This window comes from Peromyscus maniculatus, chromosome 14 (genome assembly GCF_049852395.1).
Source record: "Peromyscus maniculatus bairdii isolate BWxNUB_F1_BW_parent chromosome 14, HU_Pman_BW_mat_3.1, whole genome shotgun sequence".
Taxonomy (NCBI): Eukaryota; Metazoa; Chordata; class Mammalia; order Rodentia; family Cricetidae; genus Peromyscus; species Peromyscus maniculatus.
This window is the reverse complement of record NC_134865.1, coordinates 693,466-717,348: the sequence shown is the minus strand read 5'-3', so window position 1 is coordinate 717,348 and position 23,883 is coordinate 693,466. Positions and strand designations below refer to the sequence as shown.

At 46.6% G+C, this 23,883-nt stretch overlaps 1 protein-coding gene across 22 annotated transcripts in view; it reads right to left on the bottom strand.

The window, feature by feature from the left end:
* Positions 1-23,883, bottom strand: part of Trim9 (tripartite motif containing 9) — a 112,917-nt gene that overhangs the window by 23,836 nt on the left and 65,198 nt on the right. For 17 of the 22 annotated variants that reach the window (XM_006985450.4, XM_042260567.2, XM_006985453.4 and 14 more), the window contains exons 3-6: positions 22,387-22,509; positions 12,529-12,639; positions 11,300-11,453; positions 2,742-2,899 (exon numbers count right to left, since the gene is read on the bottom strand). In XM_006985450.4, coding sequence (XP_006985512.1) covers positions 2,742-2,899; positions 11,300-11,453; positions 12,529-12,639; positions 22,387-22,509 — 546 coding nt within the window. The remainder of the gene's footprint in view (positions 1-2,741; positions 2,900-11,299; positions 11,454-12,528; positions 12,640-22,386; positions 22,510-23,883) is intronic. The other 5 variants (XM_042260561.2, XM_042260553.2, XM_042260556.2 and 2 more) reach the window with 1 other exon arrangement.

Genomic DNA, 23,883 nt, shown 5'->3' with positions numbered 1-23,883 from the left:
CATAGCCTAGGCGTTTGCTTCCCTCCTCAGCGGCACGCTTTGCAGAGTTAGGCTGATGTAATGAGTAAGAACAATCTGCAAGCAAAACATGGCTTAAAGCGGCAGCCCTTTGCTCGTGGGCTTGTAGTACCCGTCGACTAATTCATTACTGATGCAGCGGTTTGGAAAACCTGCATATTACGTTCGCTCATTCAGGGATTCTGAACATTTGCACGTATGACTGACCTATGCATCTTACTACAATACGGTTTTTGTTCCCAGAGGTCCCTGAAGTAGGGGCTGAGATTTTGCATTTTAACAAGTCCCTAGGTAAAGCCAGTGCTGAATAACTAGATGGACCGCTGAAGGGGTCACACGCCCTAGCACAAGGGTGACCCCTTCTTACAGTAGCTGTGGAGTAAGTGGAAGGGACCCAGATGTGAGGCCCGTGGCTGGACTAGAAGGGAGCAGAGGCTGATTTCTTTTACTGCTGAGCCTTCAGGAGAGAGGAGCCAGCTGGTGCTGGGATTCTGAGTGTAATATCTCTGAACATACACTCAGGATAGCTGAAAAAGAAACTTAGTTGTGAGGAAAAATGAGTGGTTTAGTTTAAACGTCAGGTTTAGGTTGGCTTCAATGTGTCAAAGTTGAAAATTCTCCATGGTTAGAAATCTGGGCCTGTCAGATAAGATGTGCGGATGGACGAGATGGATGGAGGAGGAGTGCTTTCACATGGTGTAAGGCAGCGGGAAGAAAAAGAGGCCTTGGGATGGCAAGAGCCTTCGATGATACCCAGATATGAAGATTTCTCCATGCCAGTCAACACACATGTGAATCAAGTCTTCCCTACCAGATGAGAGAATCCTGAGGAGAATCACAGAAGACACCTCCTGCTTGAAAGTATTTAATTCTAGCAGAGAACAAAACCAGTGAGGAGGAGGAGGAGGAGGAGGAGGAGGAGGAGGAGGAGGAGGAGGCCTCTGTAGGCTTTGATCTTGGAAGCTAGTGGCCCAGGCTTTCCTACTGACTGGAGGAAAGTCTTGTCTTCTGGGGCTTGGGGTTTGCTTTGGACAGGTTTTCCTCTATGTCAGTGCTGAGATAGGCCTAGGTACCCAGAAAGGTGCTCCTTTGTGGGGATCCCAGCATAGGAGTTCCCAGGAATAAAAACTCAGAAAGACTAGTGGGGTAGGTACAAGGCAAGCTGTGCGTGCGTGCGTGCGTGCGTGCGTGCGTGATGGCTGTTCTGGTTGTCAACTTCACTACATCTGGAATTAACTAAAACGTCAAAATGGCTGGGCACACCTGTGAGGGATTTTTGCTTAATTAAATCACTTGAAGTGGGAAGACTCATCTCTAATCTGGGCCACACCTTCTGCTGGCAGCCTATATGAACGTGGAAGAAAAAAAGCTTCTCTTTGCCTGCTTGCTTTTGCCCTTACTAGCAAGTTCATTCCATCACTGGTATCAGAGCCTACTTCTTCAAGATTCCAGTGTGTACTGCAGATCAGCTGAGACATCCAGCCTCACGGACTGAACAACTTCCGGATTCTTGGACTCTCTTGTTGGATTGGCTGTAGCACAGCCTGTAGACCATTCTAAGAAGTCCTCTTTCTATATACATAGAGTCATTCTGTAAGTTCTGTCCCTTTGGAGAACCCTGACGAATACAGTGCGTTTGAGACAGAAGCAGGCACACACAGACAGGCTGCCACATAGAGATCATTAATCTGTGGGCACCACAGCCATGTCTTGCCAAAAGGCAGCTGCCTCATATCCAGAGGGAACCATGAACAAAAGTGTGGTCAGCACGTCCTTGCCGTGTGGAAGTAATACTTTCTGGGTGCCAGCTCTGTCTAATGAAAGGCTCAGGGAGAAAAACAAAGAACTGGAGAAAGATTTTCCTAGAAAAACTCTCACAACAAGGAAGCTGTAATGGAAGAGCTTGCCAGGTAAGAAAAGTGTCTGTCCAAAACATTAGAATCTGTCAGAGCAGAAACAAGGTTCCGGCCATGGTTGACGGTATTATTAGCACTAAATCATGATCGTGATAGTAACAGCTAACATTGCAGGGTCATCGTGGATGCAGCAGCACGCTGGTTTTCCACAGACGATCCAGTGAACTCTAAGCACCGAAGCACCACACACAAGCTGTGGTGGTATGGAAGAAAATGGTCCCCAGAAGGGAGTGGCACTATTAGGGGGTGTGGCTTTGCTGGAGTGGGTGTGGCCTTGTTGGCGGAAGTGTGCCACTGTGGGGGTGGGCTTTGAAGTCTCCTATGCTCAAGCTGTGCCCAGGGACACAGAGGCTTCTGCTGCCCGTGGCTCAAGATGTAAAACTCTCAGCTCCTTCTCCAGCACCATGTCTGCCTGCACACTAATGCATAATGGACTAAACCTCTGACACTGTAAGCCAGCCTCAATGAAATGTTTCCTTTATGAGAGTGGCCGTGGTCATGGTATCTCTTCACAGCGATAGAAATCCTAAGTAAGAAAGATGTTACTGTCTTTGGCCCCTCACTGGCAGATGTGGACCCAAAAGGCTCAGAGAGACAGGAAATAGGCTCTGTCATGCAGCTGCTACACTGTCTTTTCGAAATGGCAAGATGATTTGACAGGCCCCATCCATCTTTGATAATACATTATAAGAAATCCCTGCCCGGGTGGTCCACCCCCAGGAGAGATGGGAAGACCAGGCCGTGACTGCACAGCAGGTCTTCTGAGATAGTCCCTGGCATTGCTTAATAAGTAGGGTATCTGCTTACCCGGAACTGACCACCACTTCCATCATCCAGCTCCAGAATGTATCCTTCGGCGGCCACAGTGGACAGAGGGGGCTGCTTCCACGACAGTGTGGCGCTGTTGTTGTGGGTACAACACTCCTCCAGTTGTAGGATGGGGGTTGCTGGGACTGGAGAGGAAGCTAAACAGAAATTAGTGCAACTCTAGCTTCTGTTGAGTTATAGCTGTTTCGTTAGCTTGTAGTGAGAAGCTTCCCGCTGGTAAGGAAGAAGTCTGAAAACACACACACACACACACACACACACACACACACACACACACACACACCCCTATCTGTCTGTCCATCCATTCATCCACCCAGCCACTCACTAGTGGTCTTCTAGATCTTGTTCCCATAAACAGCAACAGCTGTGGATTTTTGTGGTACCGAGGGACACAAGGCATTTCACTTGACTTGAAGCCTCTAAAGAACCTGACATTCTATTCTCATGGCAGCTGTAGCTTGGAACAGTGAGAGGTCAGGCCCACTTCTTTTCAGGTGTAGAACAAGTTGGCTGTCAGCCCAGGAGCAGATCTGAGTGTGACAGGGGACTCTTGATGTTTGCAAGTCTTGTGAGAATCAGCTGAGTTGACAAACCTCTACAATTTAGACTGATTCTTTTATATTATTTCAAACTATTAAGCAGCTGAATCTTCCGACACTCAGACATAAAACTGCTGGTTGAAAAACCCCAACTCCTAACATAGGAACTCAATATACACCGCTGAGGGAAATGCTTTTAGCAAACATTTTTTTAAATGTAGGTGTTTTTTTATTTTATGTGTGTGAGTGTTTTGCCTGCATGTGTACATGTGAACCCCTTGCATGTCTAGTGCCCATGGAGGTCCGAAGACAGTGTCTGAGACCCTGGAACTAGTGTTACAGACAGTTGCCAGCCACTGAATTGGTTCTGGGAACTGAACTCAAGTCCTCTACAAGAGCAGAAAGTGCTTTTAAGCACTGAGCCATCTCTCTATTCCCTTACCTATATATATACATATATATATACATATATATTTTAATTAGCCCCAGAACATTTCCCCCTGTGCTTTAATAACAGGAGAGCACAGGTTGGAATTTATGTCCAGATGTTAATTATGGAACACCTGGTGTGCTGCACCACCATTAGACTTGGAATGTCATGCACTGAGTTAAAGATGTTCCTGTCAGTCATTGCAACCAGGACGGTATTGATTTCACAACAGTTCGGGGAAAGAGGGTCTATGGTGGGTGACCCAGGAGACCACAGCAGCTATAAGGTACATGATGTGAAGGACAAGATTTCCAATGGAACCAGATCTGAGCTGTTAAGTCAAGCATTAAGCAAACCAAACTAGGGAGTAGTTAATGGGAGGTGACCATTTTAGAATGGGAAGTCTCACATGTCAATGGCACGGGACAGAATCCTCTAGGAGACCCATGGCTTTGCAGTCATAGGGGACCCAGAGTATCCGAATTTGGAGGAAAGGAGAGAAACTCATTGCCTAGCTTAATAAACTCCAGGACTAGATGAAAAAAGGAGACAGAAGACGTAACTCCCAAAGGCTATAATGAGCATCCACACAGAAAGAGGCATCTTTTGGGTGCTGCTGCTGGGGCCCAGCTTGAGGTCTATCAGTATGTGAAGGTTTTGTTATTAAAAAATAGGTTTCTTTTATAAAAGGAATACATATTTTATATTTATGGTGGAATTTAGCCAAACAGTTGTCCAGAGGGCCTCTGGAGACATGGATGAATTTCCCTGGGAGGTTTATTCTGTTAGGGCTATCATAAATCCATCCTTGGACTCTTTGTCTCATTAGCTCCATATCAACCTCTCATTTCCCTTCGTTCATACTGAAGGCAAATGTACACTTCATCAGTTACAAAATCAAAGAAGAAGATCACAAAATGATTTCAACTTAAATCATACAGATGCCTGCAATGTCTGGGCAGAAACGAGAATCTCCATTAGACAAAGGCATCATTAAGTGATTAATTGAAATACACAATGCCTGATATAATTAAAACACTGGAGCTTCATTTTGAGTCCCCAGTAGGAAGACCGTAAAAGAAAAAATTGAAATAAAACTGTCACTAATGTTCAGATCTCAATATTGTCTCAGATTTAAGCAGGAGGCAAATGAACAGAGTGGGTGGGGGTAGAGGTCTACACAGAGGCACCGGCGTGTCCAAACTGGACTCCGCTGCGTGTCTGACTCTTTCTCCACGTGCTAAGAATTATATTTTTCCATTTTCATCTATTCCTTATTTAACCCGAAATGATGTATATAAAAAGCAAGCATGTCAAAGTTACAGCCACATTAGCTAAGGCTCAGGGCTGACATTTAGAAAAATGGATTTTTATGGTAGGTGTTAGGATACCCTATTTCATTTTATTAGGTTTGAAATAAATAAATGGTCTACAGGAAATGCAAAGTGTTTTCAATCATTCTATAGTTTATTGGTTGGCCATAGATATAGCACAACCATTTCAGGGCTGATGTCCAAGAATGTTTTCTTTTGTCGAAACATTTGTGTCTGGGGCTTCCCTAACTGTTGTGGTCTTTGTGTCTTGTGATCATTCTGGGATATCTTCGGCCTTCCCTTTGTAATTGGTTTCTCCTGGTCTGATCACAGTTGTGGCACCTCATATCTCCCGGCCTATAAACACAAACTACAAACTGAACGTTCCTTTGGCCGCAGCACGCTGTCTCGCGTGCGTCTGTGGAAAGGCTGGCGGAGGGGAGGCTTGGGTCTCTGTTCTACATCAGGGCCTTCTGCTAATGTTCGCCAGTCTCATGATTTGAAGGCTGCTCTCCCCTTTTTTAAGTTCGTCTTCTTACTCTTCAGGTCAGGAACACTAAGAACCCTCCAGAATTTCCTCTGTGAAACGAACAGTAACGTGGTGAGGACAAGGCAGCTGGCTCACCACTCCCACATGGACCACAAACCCACAGGGGTGTGTTCTGAATACTCGGGTGGTCAGAGGCTCGCATGCATCCCCCTGTGGGATTTTTCACAGCCACCCTCTTCTTATCTCTGTCTCATAGACAAAGAAACTGAAAGCTAGTTGTCACGGCTAACTAGCGGTGGGACTGGGCCCTGAAGTCTAGCAGGGCTGCCTCTGAGGCTGTGAGCTTGGCATGCCATCGGCTGCTCCTGCGGCTGGGGCTTGGGAGTTTTGTACTAGGGCCGAGTCTCCACATCTCATTCCAGATGTTTCTGTTTCTTATATTGTGGGTGGCTGTTTTCATTGTTGAAGTAGCTCCCGTTCAGAGCTACAGTGGCCAGTGGGTGTAAAAAAAAAAAAAAAAAAAAAAGAAATAAAAAGGAAAGGAAAGGAACATGCCTGCTCCTAGGTATGGTGGAGAAGGTTGACTGTAGCCACATGGGAGAGCACAGCCCGAGCAGAGACATCTGGAAGTGTCCCAGGGGGACATGACCCTGAGCCATGGGGGAAGAACAGGGAGGGAAGGGAGAGGGAAGAGAGGGGAAACAGGTGTAGCAGCCAGGAGGGCCCAAAGGTACAAGGAGCGCAGTAACCACAACAACTGGACTACATGGGGAAGAGCCTCTGGGGGAAGGGCAGCCCAGCCCCTGGGCTGGAGACGGTTAGGGTAGGGGGTGGTGTGCCAGCCAGGAGGGCCCCGTCACACGTAGGGACTGAGGAAGGCAGGGAGAACCTGGCAGCCGGAGGCCACTTTGATATGTTTAACGGGCACCTCAGCCATTGGTCCCGGGTTTGAAACCTGACAGTCAGGAATGCCAGGGTACCATTGGTTCCTCTCTACAGTGGCTGAACAATATGAATGACATTTGAGCTTCAGAGCAGTGCTTCTCAACCTGTGGGTTGTGACCCCCCCTGGAGTCGAATATCAGATATCCTACATATCAGATATTTACAATTCATTACTGTAGAAAAATTACAATTGCGGAAGAGCAATGAAATAATTTTATGGTGGGGGATCACCACGGCATGAGGAACTGTATTAAAGGGTCTCTGCATCAGGAACGTTGAGAAACAGTGACCTAGAGGACATGCAGGGCATGTCTAGAAAGGTATCACTGGTCCCCTAGAAAGGATGACTACCACACACGTCCCGAGAGCGTTCATTTCAGCCCCAAGCCTCTGCATGTGAACAGATTGCCTGTGCATCCATGGGCGTTCCCCCGTCCCTGCCAACCCTCTCCTGCCGCTCTTTCCCTGAAACACAAGGAAGAGTCTGTGCAGATCGCTCTGTCCTTGACCATGACCTTGGAACACAACAAGGGCTGCTGCATTCAAGGGGAGTTAATGAAGATTAATACAACCTCAGGGGAGGAGAGGCACTTAAAGGAATTAACAACCATTTACGCTAAAAGGCTGGTGGACTTTTAGGTCACAGCTTTGTCCCGGTGTGGGCTTCACATGCAGACAATCGATTTTAGCAACTTGCCTTAAATGTTCTTTGCGCACACACAATTCTTGGGTAATATTCTTCAGAGAAAGTAGCTGCCTGAAATCTGTTCTTACCCATACAGCAGAACCTTTGGAAGACTATGAAAGGACCTTGAAAACTCTATTCCCATGACCCAGGAGAGAGTGGACAATACCAACTGAGAATTTGGAAAAATATTCTTACAATGATCTCTAGTAAAAGCAGGAGACAAAACTTGGCATGTCATTTGTATATAGTTGAAGACTAGGATTCCAAACATTACTCCCAATGGTTTGGAAAGAAAGGGGAAGCCGTCTTCTAATCATGGGACAACTTAGCAATGCCAGAACAATTCAGGCATCCGGACAACAAACAGTCCAGTGTTCTCTAGAGGGAGTTCACCTGCTCAAGTGACGAAGTCCTTAGCTAGTAAGGCAGTGATTCCAGGACATGAATTCTTGCTAAGCAGAAGCTGCCTGGTGGACACTCCCAGCAGACCTGTCTGTCTTCTTCCACAGCAACAAAAGGAACATTTTCAACAAGATTTCAAAACCAGGAAGATTCGAAAATTTTCTTGTCAAGAAACAAGCAGATATTTTCTGCATAACAATGTCAGAAGTTTAAATGCGTACTTTAAGTTACTTAAAAATATTTTGAGTGTCTACTGTACCTATGTAACATGGTTAGAAAGATATATCTAATGACATTGTTATGTCACAATGGTCCCATTATGTTAATATTATTCCAAATGCTATTTAATTTGGATCTTTTGTACTTGGACTTAGGATGCAGTTTGGGGGGGAATATTTTTACTGACAAGTTGTGAAAGGGCAGTTTATGAGGTCGACTAAGAATTTCCTTAGAAAATGAGCACGCTAACAATACACTAGGAACAGCCATCTGTGTGCTAACAAATATCTCACAGGTGATATATCCCAAAGGTGATGATGGTTCACCTGCAGCCAGTAAACAGATACTGCGTCACCAGCTTTGGCTTTTTCTTTTCATCACAAGTATCTGACAGGTAAAAATTATTCAGACTAAACAGGACCAGGCTCTCACTGAATTGATTAAACTTAATGAGCACAAAGCAAGATACATAAATTAACAAGGCGGCAAGAAAATAATCAAAAACGAATTAAATTAAGACCAAGTGTTAAACAGAAATTTTTCTCTCACACCAAATGGTCTTTTCTATTAATGTCATAAAGACTTGCTCTGGATGTCCTGCGTGTTGGGTCAGTTGCTGCATTTAGGGTGCTCTGCATTTTAGCCCTGGTGTGGTTGATATTCTGTGTTGTGTGCACAGATATGAGCAGTGTGCACACAGAGCTTTCTCCGCTCTTACCTCTGTGGGCACTGCTAAGTGAACAAGTGACTGTTCTTGGAAAGGAGGTCTGTGATGCCCAGCACACAGACCTCTGTGATGCCCAGCACACAGACCTCAGTTCTCATCCTCGCTGCAGGAGCTGCATACTCCAGTCCTGGCCTGGACTCCACAGGGGGCAGATGGGTGGGCCAGATTCTAAGGGCAGTGAGTGTGGGAGCAGACTGCTCTGCCAGCCCACCAAAGCACATCAAAGCCAGGAGTGTTCCTACCTTCTGAGGTCCCCTTCCTCCTGCTCTATTACCAAGGTGAATTGGGTTGGTGTGGTTTTTGCCCCTCTTCCAACAAAAGCCTTTCCATTGCCTTTTTATGATGTAGCTCCTCCCCCACACAACATGAGACCTAACTTTTCAGTGGTTTTATTTTGTTGAAAGGATTGCAGATAAACAGAGGCTGGCTGGGAGCAATTGACCTGAGGCTCTATGTTCTGCAAGAAGTGGTTTAGTGACTTCACCATGCAGGTGTCAGAGAAAAATTTAAACACACACACACACACACACACACACACACACACACACACACACACACACACGACTAAATGCATGAAAGAAAACGAGCTGTGTCTCAAAGAAGCTGCACTGGGAGGCACTAGTTCTGCAGGTCACCTTGGGGACGAACCTGGTGTGTTCTGAGGTTACTTCCTGGGGTGGGCCCCAGCTCTACCACTCTCTGTAACTTAGGCTTCCTGTGCCCCAAGTTCCTCGGCCGACTCCTAGAGCTGGGAGAATAAATGGAAGTGGGAAAAAAAATCACCTGCACTTGGGATAATGTCTGCTTGATTAATAGTTCATAAGTGCCTCATTTTTTTTATTGCAACAGAACATTTTAACTTACAATCTATATGTCACTTTGAAAGTTGGTTAAGGTGCCGGGCGGCGGTGGCACACACCTTTAACCCCAGCACTCAGGGGCAGAGCCAGGCTGATCTCTGTGAGTTCGAGGCCAGCCTGGGCTACAGAGCGAGATACCCGACGGGCACCAAAAACTACACAGAGAAACCCTGTCTCAAAAAAACAAAACAAAACAAAATGAGGAAACTGAGACACCAAGAGTTATGAAAAGGAGATGTATGAGTGCCAAACACATGGATGAATTCAAATTCATCCACACGACAACAGCCCTAACAGTATTAAAACTTCTCTGGTTGGTTATAGGATTCTGTCTGATAAGCAGAAGCAGGTAGATTTTTCCCCCCTAACATATACAATCTGCAAAGCTTCTACTTTTAGGAATCATTTATTATGTGGATGCTTGAATTAAGAGGCGAACAATACAAATCAATTTCTCCAGCTAAGAAGAGATTTTACTTTTATTTTTAATTATGTGTATGTGTGTGGGTTGGTGTATGTGAAGGCAGTGCCCAAACAGGCCAGAAGATGTTAGTTCCTCTAGAGCTGGAGTTTCAGGAAGCTTTGTGACCTGCCTCGTGTGGGTGCCTGGAATCAAACTCTGGCCCTCTGCAAGATCAGCAAGCATTCTTAATTGCTGAGCCTCCTCTGCAGCCCTGAAAACTATTGTTTCCATTTTGGGATTGTTTGAAAGGCTTACTTCTACTTTGTTTGGCACAATGTCTCACTGTGCTTGTTGGCCTGGAATGGGCTATGTAGACCAGGCTATCTCAGAACTCACATGCCTCTGCCTCCTGTGTGCTGGGAGCAGGCAACAAGCCACCAGGCCTGGCCCAATCTCTTCAGCTTTCAAAAACGGTCAGAAAGTGTTCAAATGGTCGAGTTGGAGGGCGGAGAAGTAGCTGTTGTGAGTCTGAGTGTGGCTGGGGGAAGGGAGACTTGTAATGAAGGGCTGCCTTTCTGGTTAGTTCTTGAGACAATCTTACTAAGTAGTTCACACTGGTCTAAAATCATGATCCTCCTGCCTCTGCCTCCTCATCGCTGGGGTCAGAGATCCCCACCTTTTCACCTGGCTTTGGAATAGTTCTTTATCTTGATTGTGGTGGTAGTTGTATGAATCTACATACGTCATGAACGTGGAGTTAAAAAAAAAATCAGAAATAGTCTTCAGATGGATTAATCTCATTGCCATAAGAAATACCATTGCGTAGCTGGCTTGTGTTTTTAATCTTGAGTACTTATACTTCCTTTTGGCGCCCAACTTAAAAAAACAGAAACAAAAAACCTTAAAGTCTTCAAACAGACCTTGCCATATCCTAATGGCTAATCTTTAAGCTGACCGTTTTCATCCCTTTCTCCAGTTTCCAGCCAGCCTCTCAGACGCTCATTCATCGCTCAACACCTGGTTTGCTCGCTCCGCCCGCCTGAGAGGAAGCGTTCTTTTCCATCCCAGATCTCCGTGATGTCTGACACTCTTTGGGGTTCACTTCTTGTGGGAAGGTCTCAGCTATGTACAGTGGCATACCCTTCTGACTGCCTCTGTGTATGTCAGTGGACGTCCTGACATGTGAACTCTCCAGGGCTCCCCAAGAGTCAGGGGTTGAGTATATCTGAGTTTATCAGACCTATTCTGCGTACACAGCTAAAATTGGAGGTGTTTTGTTCCCTGGCAGAGGTCAGAGTCCCTCTAGATTCTTCCTCTTCTGATTCTGATTTCCTCTTTTTTATTCTAATTTTGTCTTATTTGGAGCTTGCTTTGTAGACCAGGCTGGCCTTGAACTCACAGATCAGCCTGTCTCTGCCTCCTGAGTGCTGGGATTATAGGAGTGCACCACCACACCCAGCAGTAAGCAGCGGGTCCCCCAGCCCCGCTCTGGACGGTATACCCTTCACCCCGAGAACCCACCTTTCACTTGCACGAAGTCCAGCTGGTGAATGGACTGCAGCAGGGGACTGTTGTCCAGGCTCAGGTCGAAGTCCGTGGTCATCCTGGGGGTGAGTGTGCCTTTCCCCCACTGGTCCTCAGTCAAGTGGACTCGCCTTATGAGGGCGTCTGAAATCTAACCACATCAAAGACCACAGCCTGAGAGACACAAACTCACTTTCAAACCACAACACTGCTCCTGGGCTCTGTAAGCGTTGCCACCAAACCGTGAGGACCTCAAGTCCCTCCCATCTCAGTGTGCTGGGTGAGAAAGACTGTGTCATGACTAGGGTAGCCCACAGTTTCTGAAGAAAATCCGAACATTTTTGTTTTAAGCCGGAAGGAGGCCCTTATAAATAATTAGGACCTTTAATTAATAGACGTGCCTGGAATATGCTCATGCATTTATTACTGAGCTTTCAAATGCTGATAGTTCCGAAGAATATGATACAATGGAAACCAGTTTATCCTACAAGACCAAAGGCTCTACTCTTCTGTTTGAAGGTATGGGCAGCCAGAGAAAATTTGGCAGTGAGGTATGCAAGCCGACAGGCTGCTACACACCCTCGTCCATCTTAAGTACACCATCTTCACGTGACTCTCCCGTGATTCTTTGGAAGAGATCTCTCTCATTTCTTACATTCAGTCCCATCTGTCGCTCTCGGCTGGCTGCAGAGCATGAATTGGAAGAGATCTGCATGCCCTAGCTGGGTTAAAAAGCTCCTTGTCATTGGTATGAAAAAATGTAAGAAAACCCCAGGTTACAGTGTAGCACTTTATAATTGACGATGAAAAAAAAATTCCCCAACCAAACGACCCCTCTAGTACCACTGAAAAAAATACTGGGCTTACTGAGCAGGAGGAGGGGGCAGCATACAAGGACTTCTCCTGACAAAACTGTTAGGGAGAAGGCCCGATTCTCAGGCAAGGCAATACTCCCTTCTTTGGAGGAAATTTCACGATTAAGCGCACAGAACAAAAGCGCCCATGCACTTCTCAGACTCGTAGCATAGGCTGCCAGAGACTTCCGGGAAGTCAGTGTTCTGCATCAGGCTCTCCCCCCCTCCCCACCTGGCACTCACAGATTATGCAGGTAGGTTCTGCTATTGAGGGGCACATGGTAAGCCAGGCTGCTGGATGTCCCATCTGTGTGTCCTACACTCAGTGCTATGGGACATCTGAAATCGGAAGCAGAACTAGTAAACACTGACCTGCAGGAAGCCACTGGGATCGTTCTCCTTGATCACTTCCAAGCAGTACTCCATGAGGCCCGTGGTCTGGCGCAGTTTCACTGTGCAATGAGAGATCTGGTCCCGAACCACCTGAGGGTGGGGAGGGAACAGAAAGATAGACGCAAAATGGCAGAAGGTAGAAGAGAGGCACCCTGGGACTTGGGAAACCTCCCTCAAAGCGGAATCCACTCTCTGCATGGCCAATGGCTCTGGCCTACAGATGTGGGAGGTCTTTACAGGAAATGGCTAACAACAGGACCCTTCAGAAAAGATTATGGGTCAGAATACTGAGGTTAGAACTCTGTGAATCTGATGACTTTGGTGCATTAAGGTATTGCACAGGACCCTGCAGACAGCCTTCCCTGTGAAGTGGACCCTCCTGTGAGGGTCATGGGGTGAAGGCATGAGCTGTCTGTAAGGGGGCTACAGCTTTCACATGGGGTGGCTGCATGGCTCCTGGCAGTGCTCTCCCTCTTTCCTGGCCTGCTATCTCTTCTGTAGGATGTCACCACCTGAACCTCAAGGACATTCCTCTGAGTCTTGTCTAGGGTGGATGGGAGAGGACCACCGAGGTGGAGCCTGCACAGCATTGAGAGGATGCAGCAGGTGGGTTACAGAAAGATGGCAGACGCAGTCAGGGTGACCTGTGGAGAGTGCCTTTCGAGTCGGCTCTGATTGTTGACCCGTGAGTCTGCTTTAGACTCCGTGGACTTTTCTCCAGCACCCATTCTGCCTCCAGGGTCTTCTTTACCCAGTGACAAAGGCGTGGAATTTCTCCCATTGGAGGTGGTCACCTTTGTGACCTTTGCACAGTGACCTGAATCCTGAGTGGCATTTGAAAAAGGGAATGAGAGTTCAGATTTCCCGTGAACCTCAGACATTTGTCTCTTTGGTATTTATACAACTTTGCCAAAGCTCCAAAATTCCAGTACTTTGGATTTTATGTATGATGTGAAAAATGTTATAAATTAAAAATGTTAATAGTTATTAAAGACTTTGCCTTCCTTCTTTTCATTTTTGATTCCCAGTTTGCTTTCCACTAAGGAGTATTACTCCTGTTTCCCGAAAGAGTCAGGAAACAGATGAAAACCACCTGAGCAACCTGATATAAAAACCTGAAGTACTTGGATATTTCCTTTCAGTTTTCCTCTGGCACCAGACTTACTTATAGTTGCAATCTCAGCATTTGACATTTTACCTCCCCACACTCAATACTGTTCATAGGAACTTGCCATATTCTTGCCATCAGTAAATGCTATTGGTTGTGTAAATATCCCAGTGAGTGAGTAGTGACAATTATTCCTGCTCCTCTGTTTCGGGGCATTTAATATCTTCCTAGTTTTCTATTAGCCCATTTGCTCACTTCTGGCTTTTATTCTTGCATTGTAATAATTTTATTGCTTGCATGTACTGGAATAAGAATACCATTCAATACTCTAAAATCCTGTACCTGCCTTTAAATTTCCCCTCTTGAGGAAGGTTGATTTGGGGCTGTCTGAATGTGGGGCTCTTTGCCCACCCCCGAGAAGTTCAGTGTTCTGCCAAAGAGCTGGTGAATCTACAGGCCTGCAGAACAGGGATGGGCTCCTCTCCCCAGGACTGATTTTGTTCATCTTGTTATATTTTCACCCGCCACCCCACCAGTCAGAACAGTGGTGAAAACCACTGCCCAAAATGAGGTAACAGGGTCTCGGGACAATGTGTTTTTTTTTTTCAGAGGGGTTACTGTTATTGACTTCTAGTTTCTGAACTAAGATTCCCTGCCTTACAGAGATGAGCCAAGTAATTAGATCTTTTAAGAGTGTAATCACTTTGTAAGATCTAAAAGTCTTCTCGATTTTTAATGAAAACATTTGCATGATTGTGCGTGGTGTCCATCCATTCACATGTGTGCACCTGTGCATACGGAGGCCAGAGGTTGATGTCAGATGTCTTCCTGGACTGCTCTGCACCTTATATGTTGAGACAGAGTCTCTCGCCTGAACCCAGAAATCATCAGCTCAGGTAGACTAACTAGCTTGCTCTAGGGAATCCACCGTCTGCCACCCAAGTTGCTACTATTAGAAGCCAACCACCACACCCACCCAGCACTTTTTGTGGGTGCTGGGGACCGGGGCTCTGGTGTTCACACTTGCACATCAAAGTCCTTTACCCATTAAGCCGTGTCTTCAGCCCCAATGATGAGACTGTATTTTCTCCTCTGGTCAAGTCTTTTCTCAGCTCTTTTACTAATTAGCTCTCTGGCCAGGCTGTTCTTTCTACTTTTTATTGTTCTGTATTTTTGCTCTGATGGTTTGTTGAAGTTGGTTCCTAGGAAGCAAGGCTGTTTTATTTTATTGTTTTGTTTTGTTTTTTTCTTGGTTTTTCTCTTGGAGTTACACATTTTTGGACTTGGATGCTGGTGCCCCAGAGAACCATTTGGCACACTGTGTTTGCCGCTTTCTTTGGGGACAGTGCAAGTCACAGGAGTGACACCAATAGGTCCTGGGAGAGCATCCCCCACCCCCACCCTGCTTTCATTGGCACTAGAGCCTAACCCAGTTCCCACGGGACAGTGGATTGGTCTGTAGCCCATGGTTCCAGGGGAAACGTTGAGAATTTTATCAGAAGAGCTGGGGTCTCTGCAAGATGGTGGGTACCTATTGATCATGTGTGCAGGTTTATTTTGATAAGCGTCAGAAGTAATGAGGGTCCAGCACCTATATGGAAAAGGACAGTCTGAAAAGGGCCCGCTGTTTCCTGGACTCCCGGGCTTTTTCAGTAGCTCAGAGCCACCCGGGAGAGTGGATCCCCACAGGGAGGACTTGTTCCGACCACACTCCATCTGCATTAATGAAAGGTCAACTGCCTCCTCCATCAGCCGGTGTGGTATAACCCGCAGTGAGGGCTGGTGTTATGGAAGAGGATTCTACTCTTTTACCCAGCTTTGAAGAAGATTAAGTCCCTGCTCCTGACTTCCATTTACTTCTCCATTTTTCATGTGTCTTTAATTTTCCCCTTTATTTATTCTTCTGAATAGCTTTTTAAAGGTATTAAATCTTAATAGATTTTTAGTCATTTTTAAAATTTATTTAAGAAATTTTTTTATTCATTCTCTTCTGAATAACTTTAAATCATACTCCCCTCATGGATGCTAAAGGGCTGTCACTCATAAATCATCAGTCTGAGTAAATGATAACGTTCTTTCTCCTATTTCATTCTTTAAACATAATCGGTTACTTTCTATTACAGTTGAATACCTTCCCCACCACACATGGTAATCCCCTAGTGCGTCTTACTTGTCCTATTCCACCTAAGGCACACGCACTTTCAAGACTCAAGTCTGCAGGATTTGTGCGCCATCATTTTTTGCTGATTTGTGGGGAAGTTTCTGTGCACCCACTCAGTAACTGAGGACGCTCTGAACTGCATCCCTGAGTTACAAGTGATGAGCTCAGGTTTGATATCTTCGATTAAACAGAGAATAGGCTGTATACCATCATTCTCCCACAGAGTTTCAAGCAAATGTTTTCCCCCTATCTCCAATCCCACATTCTGTGTGAATGTTTGAATGTACCTGACAGGGGTTTTTAACAAAGACAAGTTTGAGGCTTTGAGTTTTTTATTTAAGAAAAGAATCATTTAGGCCTATTAAGCAAGTAAAATATACACCTGTTTTAGGGGAAGATTGGGATTTTAACAGCGAAGCTGTGAGTTTTCTGTTCTAAAGTGTGAATGCCACTCACAGTCTTATCGATAAACATTGGAATATGTGAAGCTTAGTTTTGGTGTATAGAAGATACCTGGCATAGATAGGTAAATGGAGGGAAAAGCCCAGGCCCTGGGAAGAGAAGGATTTGGTGGCATTCTCTCCATGCAGGAGAACCTTTACCATGGGTGGTGGCCACCTCAGTGTGCTGCATCAGGGAGTTTTGCAGGATGTGGTGGGAACTCTATGGGGTGATTCTGCCATCCCCATGCAGTGAGTCTTCTTGAGGAAGAGGACTCACCCTTGTCTGGGCAAAGGGCATCCGAGGCAGCCCGAGCCTGCCCTTCACTGGCATTGCCAGAGTGGGCTGGGGTATTCAAAAGTGTGTTCCATATTTGTGGAGGGGCCCCGGCTGTGTGTGGGCATCCTGATGATTCTGTGGGGAGGCTGGGAACTCTACACAGACCTTTTCAGCTTTATTCATACATGGTGGGAAACAGGGGACCATAGAACTTGCCCAGTGAAACTCTGGAGGGAATTCTGCACTAACGATGGCCTTACATCAGTGATGCTTGTGGTTACGTTATTAGTGTTGACCCCTCTCAACGTGGGTAAAGGTTTCGAATTGTTCCAGGTGCTCAGTTTTTACACAGGCCTTCACTCCAATGTCCTAATTCCCTGCCTTCATTTATTGCATTCACCATACTGGGCTGGTGCTTGGCTGGGATGAATCACATGTCCTGATTACTGTGATTAGTAATTAGTACTGAACCTAATTACTAATAATTTCCTTGGGATTGTGATTCTATTTCTTTTCCTTCTCCCATTCCTTAATCAAAGGGTCATCTGCTGGGAAACAATGGAAAAATAGCCCAATTCAGCAGTTTTATAAGCCAGTACCGCTGATGATAGAGGTTTTCCTGCTTCGTGACATGGCCAGATAATGAACTGTCTTAAAAAATAATGGGAACATGGCATGGTAAAGAACAACAAATGCCATGATGAAATATTGGTGACTGTTCTAACAAGTCTACTGGTACAGCAGTTCCAGATGGAAGCATACTACACATAACCATGGGGGGCACATGGGAGCCCCCCACAAATATTGAGTTCTATAACCCAGTAAGCTTTATCTCCACAGCCTGGATATGTCAAATCATATCAAACTATATAAGCATTAAACATTAGATTCATCCCCTCCCCAACTATGGACAACCATGTCTATTACTTCCAAAGGATCTTACTGTTGTAAGGTAACAAGAGGATACATATCAACATGTACTATTGAATATGGATCATTAAAATGCCAGAGAGAGAGAGAGAGAGAGAGAGAGAGAGAGAGAGAGACAGACAGACAGACAGACAAACAGAGAGAGCGACAGACAGACACAGAGAGAGAGAGAGAGACAGACAGACAGACAGACAGACAGACACACACACACACACACACACACACACACACACACACACACACACACACAGAGAACATATTTAAGATGCTTTTAGAATGAATTCAAGTTTTGAAAGTATTATAGACAAAATTAACTCCCAGGTAATACTTTGAACTTCTCAAAAGAAAATAGAAATATGTAAGTTTTGTAAAATAAAAACTATAAATTTCATTAATGGCACATTTTAATGTTGTCACAGATTCCCTGTGAGGGTGGCAGGAACAGGGGGGGCAGGGGGGCCCTTATTGAACAGAACAGGACCTGGGAAGGATGGTAATATAGCATCTGGGAAGCATAACATTGTTCAAAAAGAATAATGGCCTGTGGTTAATTCTGTCTATGAACAGTGTGTATTGAAAATAAGTTCTTAGAAATACATCTTCAGTGTGATGAATGAGGCTATAATTCCATTTATTCTTTCAGTAACAGAGGTGAAAGTTAAAACTTGGGCACTGTGCTAAGTACTTTTCAGTGCTCCACATTGAACAGTCTTAAGTGGTTTGCGGTGTATCAGACCGAGCACTGTACCGGGTACTCAAATCAATTCTCATATTGAGTACTGTGATAAATACTTTCCCATACCCCGGGAGGTGAGAACAGTACTCTACCTATCTTCATTCTAGTTCACATGCAGAGAAAAGAAACTGAGCCACAGAATCCCCCAGAGTTAGAGACACCATGACGTGTGATGTCTCCTCCAGTCTGGTCTCTGTAACACAGAATCTAGGCTTTTCCCCTCCCGACTCCATCTTCATCCTTTCACCAGGACCCTCTCATCTCTTCAGGCTGGTAGTGCTCTCAGAGGAGAGCGGGAGCAGAGTACTAAGACCCATAAATACATACTGGCTTCCCAGCATCCTATGCCTTTCGAATTACACACACACACACACACACACACACACACACACACACACACACACACACACACACACCGCCTCTTTATCAGCTAAGACCAGCCCTTGGAAACAGAAGAACATGAGATAATTGCCACACAGCCAACAAAGAAGGCCATGCTGTGCTTGGTGAGGGTGTCCTTAAATGGCCAGCCTCCCCTCACAAGTCTCATACCGACAAAAACAACAAGAAAGGGAACAGACAGGGACAAAAGAAGAGCCGTGGAGGCTGGTGTCAGTAGCTATGGTAGCAATGGCACGGGTAGCTGTCTTTAGAAGTGACGACGGATACAATTGGCTGAAAATGGCAGAGATGAACCATGGAGACAGAAGACAGAACAGCTTTGCCGCCGCCGAGGGCGACGATCGGCCACCTGTCTCTTTTCATCGTCCTCCAAAGTCTGAACAGGGTGAAAGGAGGGCACCAGTGTCCTGTGCCCAGTAGGCCTGTGGCATCTGTGTGGCCTGCAGCACAGCCCTCCTTGACAAGGCTGTCATGGGGAAGATGAGGATGGCAGGCGGCAGGAGGGCATGGGGGCCCAGGGGTATGGTAGACGTCATTCCTGAGCATCGACTGCGTCCTGAGCGTCAACCTACTGCGCAGGCCGTGGGTGACAGTCTCAGTCCCATCCCTCAGGGACGGCACCAAGCAAGGGGCACAGGGGCCTGTGGTGTCCTCCGCTGCTTGCCGACGTGACATGGATGGATGATAGGTTCCCAGTCTTCGATTCCCTCTTCCGTGGAGATGGCTGGCCTCTGTCTCTCCCATAGAGAACAGCTAGAGTCACCTCAGCATCAGTGACTACTCAGCATCACAAGCCACTCGCTGTGTTCACCGCTACGGTACCAGTGTTTACAGTGTCTGATAAAAAGAGACTCCACTGAGAAAAGGTGGACAATTTACAGCTGGGTCCTGAGACACTTGCCCTGGTTCTCAGCAGGGCAACTCCAGCTGCCCAGCTCACACTGCAAAGGCAGCCACATATTCTGCTCATCTCCATGTGGCTTGGATGGCAGTTTGAAGCAAGGTCTAGTGACACAGGCTTTGAGCACAGCTATTCTAGAAGCAGAGGCAGAAAGGTCACAGGTTCAAGGCCCGCTTATGTGAGAGTGTGTTCAAAGCCAGCCTGGGCAATTCATCAAGACTCAAAATTTTAAAAGGAGGGAGTGTGGGCAGTGTAGATCAGTGGTAGAGCACTTGCTTTGTGTATGTGAGGCCTTAGGTTCAGTCCCCAATAACATACACACAGAGACACAGACAGACAGACAGACAGACAGACAGACAGACAGACAGACACACACACACACACACACACACACACACACACACGCAATGCCCCAAATGCACAGGCTGTTCTGAGGATTGCTATAAAAGTAAATTTCTGCATTTCTATAGAAAGTGACAGTCACTTCGTGATGTCAGAGCAGGAGACGGCAGCAGACATTCTCCATCAGTCTTGAGGACTGGCTGACTGGCCAGGTCACCGTCATCCTCCCCTGGCAGCTCTCCTCCTACAGGCAGGAATGCAGTGGCCACTGACACACACCACCCACAGCGCAGGCAGCTAGGGTGCTCTGTGACTGTTAGAGCAGCCAGTGGTCTTGACCTTACAGTGCCGATGGCACTGACCAGTTCTCACCCAGAAGCCTGCTGCTCACTGTTCTACAGCCATCCGTGGGCAACCCTCATTGCCTCCATAAGGTCAAGGCTCATCCTGAGTCACAGCAGTGTCCCTCCCCCTCCTCTGTGTTCCTGCTCAGCACTCTAACCCTCACAGGCACACATTAGCCACTGGCTGGGTGAGGAGAAGTGCCCGGTCTCTGGATGGAACTTCTATCAGGAGCAATGGGGAGCTTTTGTTCAGATTCTGGGCTCTGTGGTTCCTTGGGGCCAGTCCTTAATTCATGTTGTTATCATTCCCACCTCTCTAGAATATTAATAACAGTGACAGTGACCTCATAGAGCTGCTGTGGAAATTATTGCGGTGATCCCTATAATATAACTCCATTGTTGTCCTAAAGAACATTTCTCCAGACTTTCACTTTTGCTAGTATCGAAGGCAGGGCCTGCTCACCAAGGGTACAACTCATCTATGTTGCTGTGTGGCAGTTGCAGAATCATGTTCCACAACAGGCTGAGAGTTTACTTCAGATAAAAGTGCCTTTTTTTAAAAAAAAGTCATTCAGATCTAACCTGACTCTGAGAGAAATGTTTATCAAGTCAAGCCGTTGTCCAGACTGTTAGGTCACCCTGTAAGACAGATGTTCACACAATGACATTTTCAGAACAGTTGAGGGGAAGGCACAGCCTGTCTATGACTTCCCTCAGTTTCTCCTCACATTTAGGGAATTGGTACACGTGCTGTCGTGAGTCACACGGCTCAGTGTCCCCGTAAGGAACTCACAGGTTAATAACCAGACACCAGAAGAGGAGACGATGCTCGGCACACAGACAGTGACCTGGAGAGGGGCGTGTAGGAGGGGCTCCATCATCTAGGCCTCCGTAGACAGCTATGCACAGGCCACGGAAGGTGCACCCCTGGAAAAGCCAAGCCTTCTTCCCTTCAGCTTCTGTTCGAAGGTTCCTTGTGGAAGGGGTTTCTTTGGCACCCCTTAGGAGCTTGAGTTCACCCTGAGATGAACATGGGAGAGGCTTCTCACTAAGCCCACCACCAGGGGTGTGTATGGCTGCTCTCAAATGAGCATGAGGATTGCCAGCCTTGCTTGCCTCAATTCTACGGTGTCCCCTGAGTGACAATCCGAGTCAGCAGGCAGGGGAGAAAGGTTTTCATTCCCACCCCATTGTGGTGCTGACTTTGGTCAGGGAGGCAGCATCTATGTAACCCTGAATGCACTCCGAGGAGCAGCAGGCGGCAAGGGGGGGAGGCGAGCCTTGGAGAAGCAGGCTGTGGTTGGGGTCTTGACACTGTGTTCATGTGTGACTTCATTGTTGACACTTCTTTGCTTCACCTCCTGGAATCTGATTTTAGAAATGGGATTTCTCTTGTTCTTGAAGGTCTGGTGTTAGGTAACTGACCTGCTGGGTAATATTTGTCCTTGGGTCATTGACCTGCCACTGGGTCCTCTAAAGCGGCCCATGTACCTCCTGACACCAGCCCCAACAGACAGCTTTGACTGGACTTGCTTCTTCTATTTTATCCCCGGGTTCTCACTGTGCACCCTCCTCCTCACCAGGCCTCAGGTTTGTTGGCCATGTGTGCGGTCCTTGGCTGACTGCTCAACACTGGACTGCCTTTGCTCCCATGGCCCATCTTGTTGCCAGTGGATGGCAGGCAGGCTGTCACACATCTCTAAGACCAGCCCTGTCACTGGGACCCCAGACTGACAATGGGTTGCTTTTACTATGTAGTGGCCCAAGTCGATGTTGAAAAGTTTATAAACAATTTTATTTTAGAAAATATATATTCTATTTACCTACCCAAGAACACGTTTTTGCCTATGTGCGGCCATCCTTATCTAAGCTTTCAATCCTGTTCCTAGGATTCACTATCCCCTCTACTTCTCTTTAAAGAAACTAGCCTGTGATATATTTTCCTTGGATGCCTTGCTTAGCCTTCTTCCCTCCTGGGAGAGTAGAGTGAACGCAGAGATTTTTATTTATCTTGTTATTTCCACGCCCAGAGCAGATCCTGGCCCCGAGAAGTCACTCAGCGAATTTTGGTTAAGAAACAGAAAGAGTAAATGGCCAGACCACATGCATGAGGAATGGTATCCTCCGTGACTGCCCACCATTGCCCTGGGAAGCTGGACTGTGGCTTCCCACTGTCCCCCGGGCGCTGCTTACCTTCAGCTTGTGCTCATGCTCCTTGTTGACCCGGGCCAGGAGCTGAGCCTTCCTTCGGTTTAGGGCATCAATGAGGGCATCACACTGGGCCACCAGGCAGGCCTCAAACTCCACACTGTTTTCCTGAGCAAGAAAGCACAATTCTCCAGCACGTGTATGGGGAGCTTGGGTCGTCAGAGAAACCAGGGCACCCCAGTCCCTCCTACTGAAGAGACGGGAAGGAACTCTGTCCCTAGAGCACACTGAGGATTTCCAGATTACTGGTAAACTGTATTCTGTAGTGTTTTGCTGTAATTTCACATGGGAAAATGTAGGTATTTGTTACTTAAATGAAATCTTACCACAAGAAACCACCTCTGCAGCCTGAATTATACTAAGTGTGATAAAGCTTTGGCTTGTAGGGTGGGACACAAGTCCTTTGGGTGACTGCATGTGCTCAGTCTGCAGGCTGGAAAGTGGTGTCTGGGAGAAAGAGGTAGAGTCAGAGCAGGAGAGAAAGGGTTACTAAGTTTAACAGAGGAAGGAAGAGGGGAGGAAGAGCCCCCCCCCCCACGTTAAACAATGATCCAGTGTTCCCATCCAACGGCAACAAAACCGTAGATGGTCTGAGGACAATGGGCAAAGGCCGTTGTCTCTGCATGAACAAAGGCAACCATGGAGAAAAAGTCGTATTGGTAACGGCATTGTCTTGCTGTAAAAATCAGATAAGACACAGTAGCCTGCTGAGGAAAGGGGGCTCTGTGGAAAATGAAGGAAGTGTGGCCCCATGGCGTTTAAGTCAAAGGCTGGCTATAACGTTTTATCCTTTAACTATGTAGTTCTTTCAACTAGCAATCCTGAATTTTAGGCATACATTAAAGGTCTCTGATACTTCATTTAGCAACTTTCTTCAAATCCAGGGTCTCTGAGACAGCATTAGAGGAAGCAGCAGCTCCTATGGATGCTAGTGTCGGCTTTCTGGGCAACCGTCTTTGAGTTCTCAGAGAAAAGTCCTTGAAGAATCGTTTACTGGCTTGCTGTGCCCTGGGTAGAGGGATGGGGGAAGAGGGGGCGGGAGGGAGCCTTCCCTTTAAGGCTCTGCTGCTGTTTTCTTATGGAAGGAAGGAACACTTTGCTCTGGTAGAAAGGCAAGGCGGAGGCAAGCCTGGGGCTGTATCGTTTGTGCCAGCAAATGCAAAGAGGGAGCTGATTGATAAACTCGGTTGCTTTGGAAAGCAGAAGGAAGTGTACAAAGCTGCTCGGGAACCAACAGTTTGAACATGGGCGTGCATACAGAGAGAGAGAGAGAGAGGGAGAGAGAGAGAGAGAGAGAGAGAGAGAGAGAACGACACCAGTGTGTGGTGCTTTGAAAGGCTGGCTTACATTACAAAACCCATTTCTGCTTTGACACGGGTTAAATAGTCACTCAGAAAGCCGATTTACTGGAGGGCAGAGCTAAGGTTATTTGTGTGAGGCAAACCTCAAAACATGTAAGAATGGTAAACAGAGAAGAAGGGT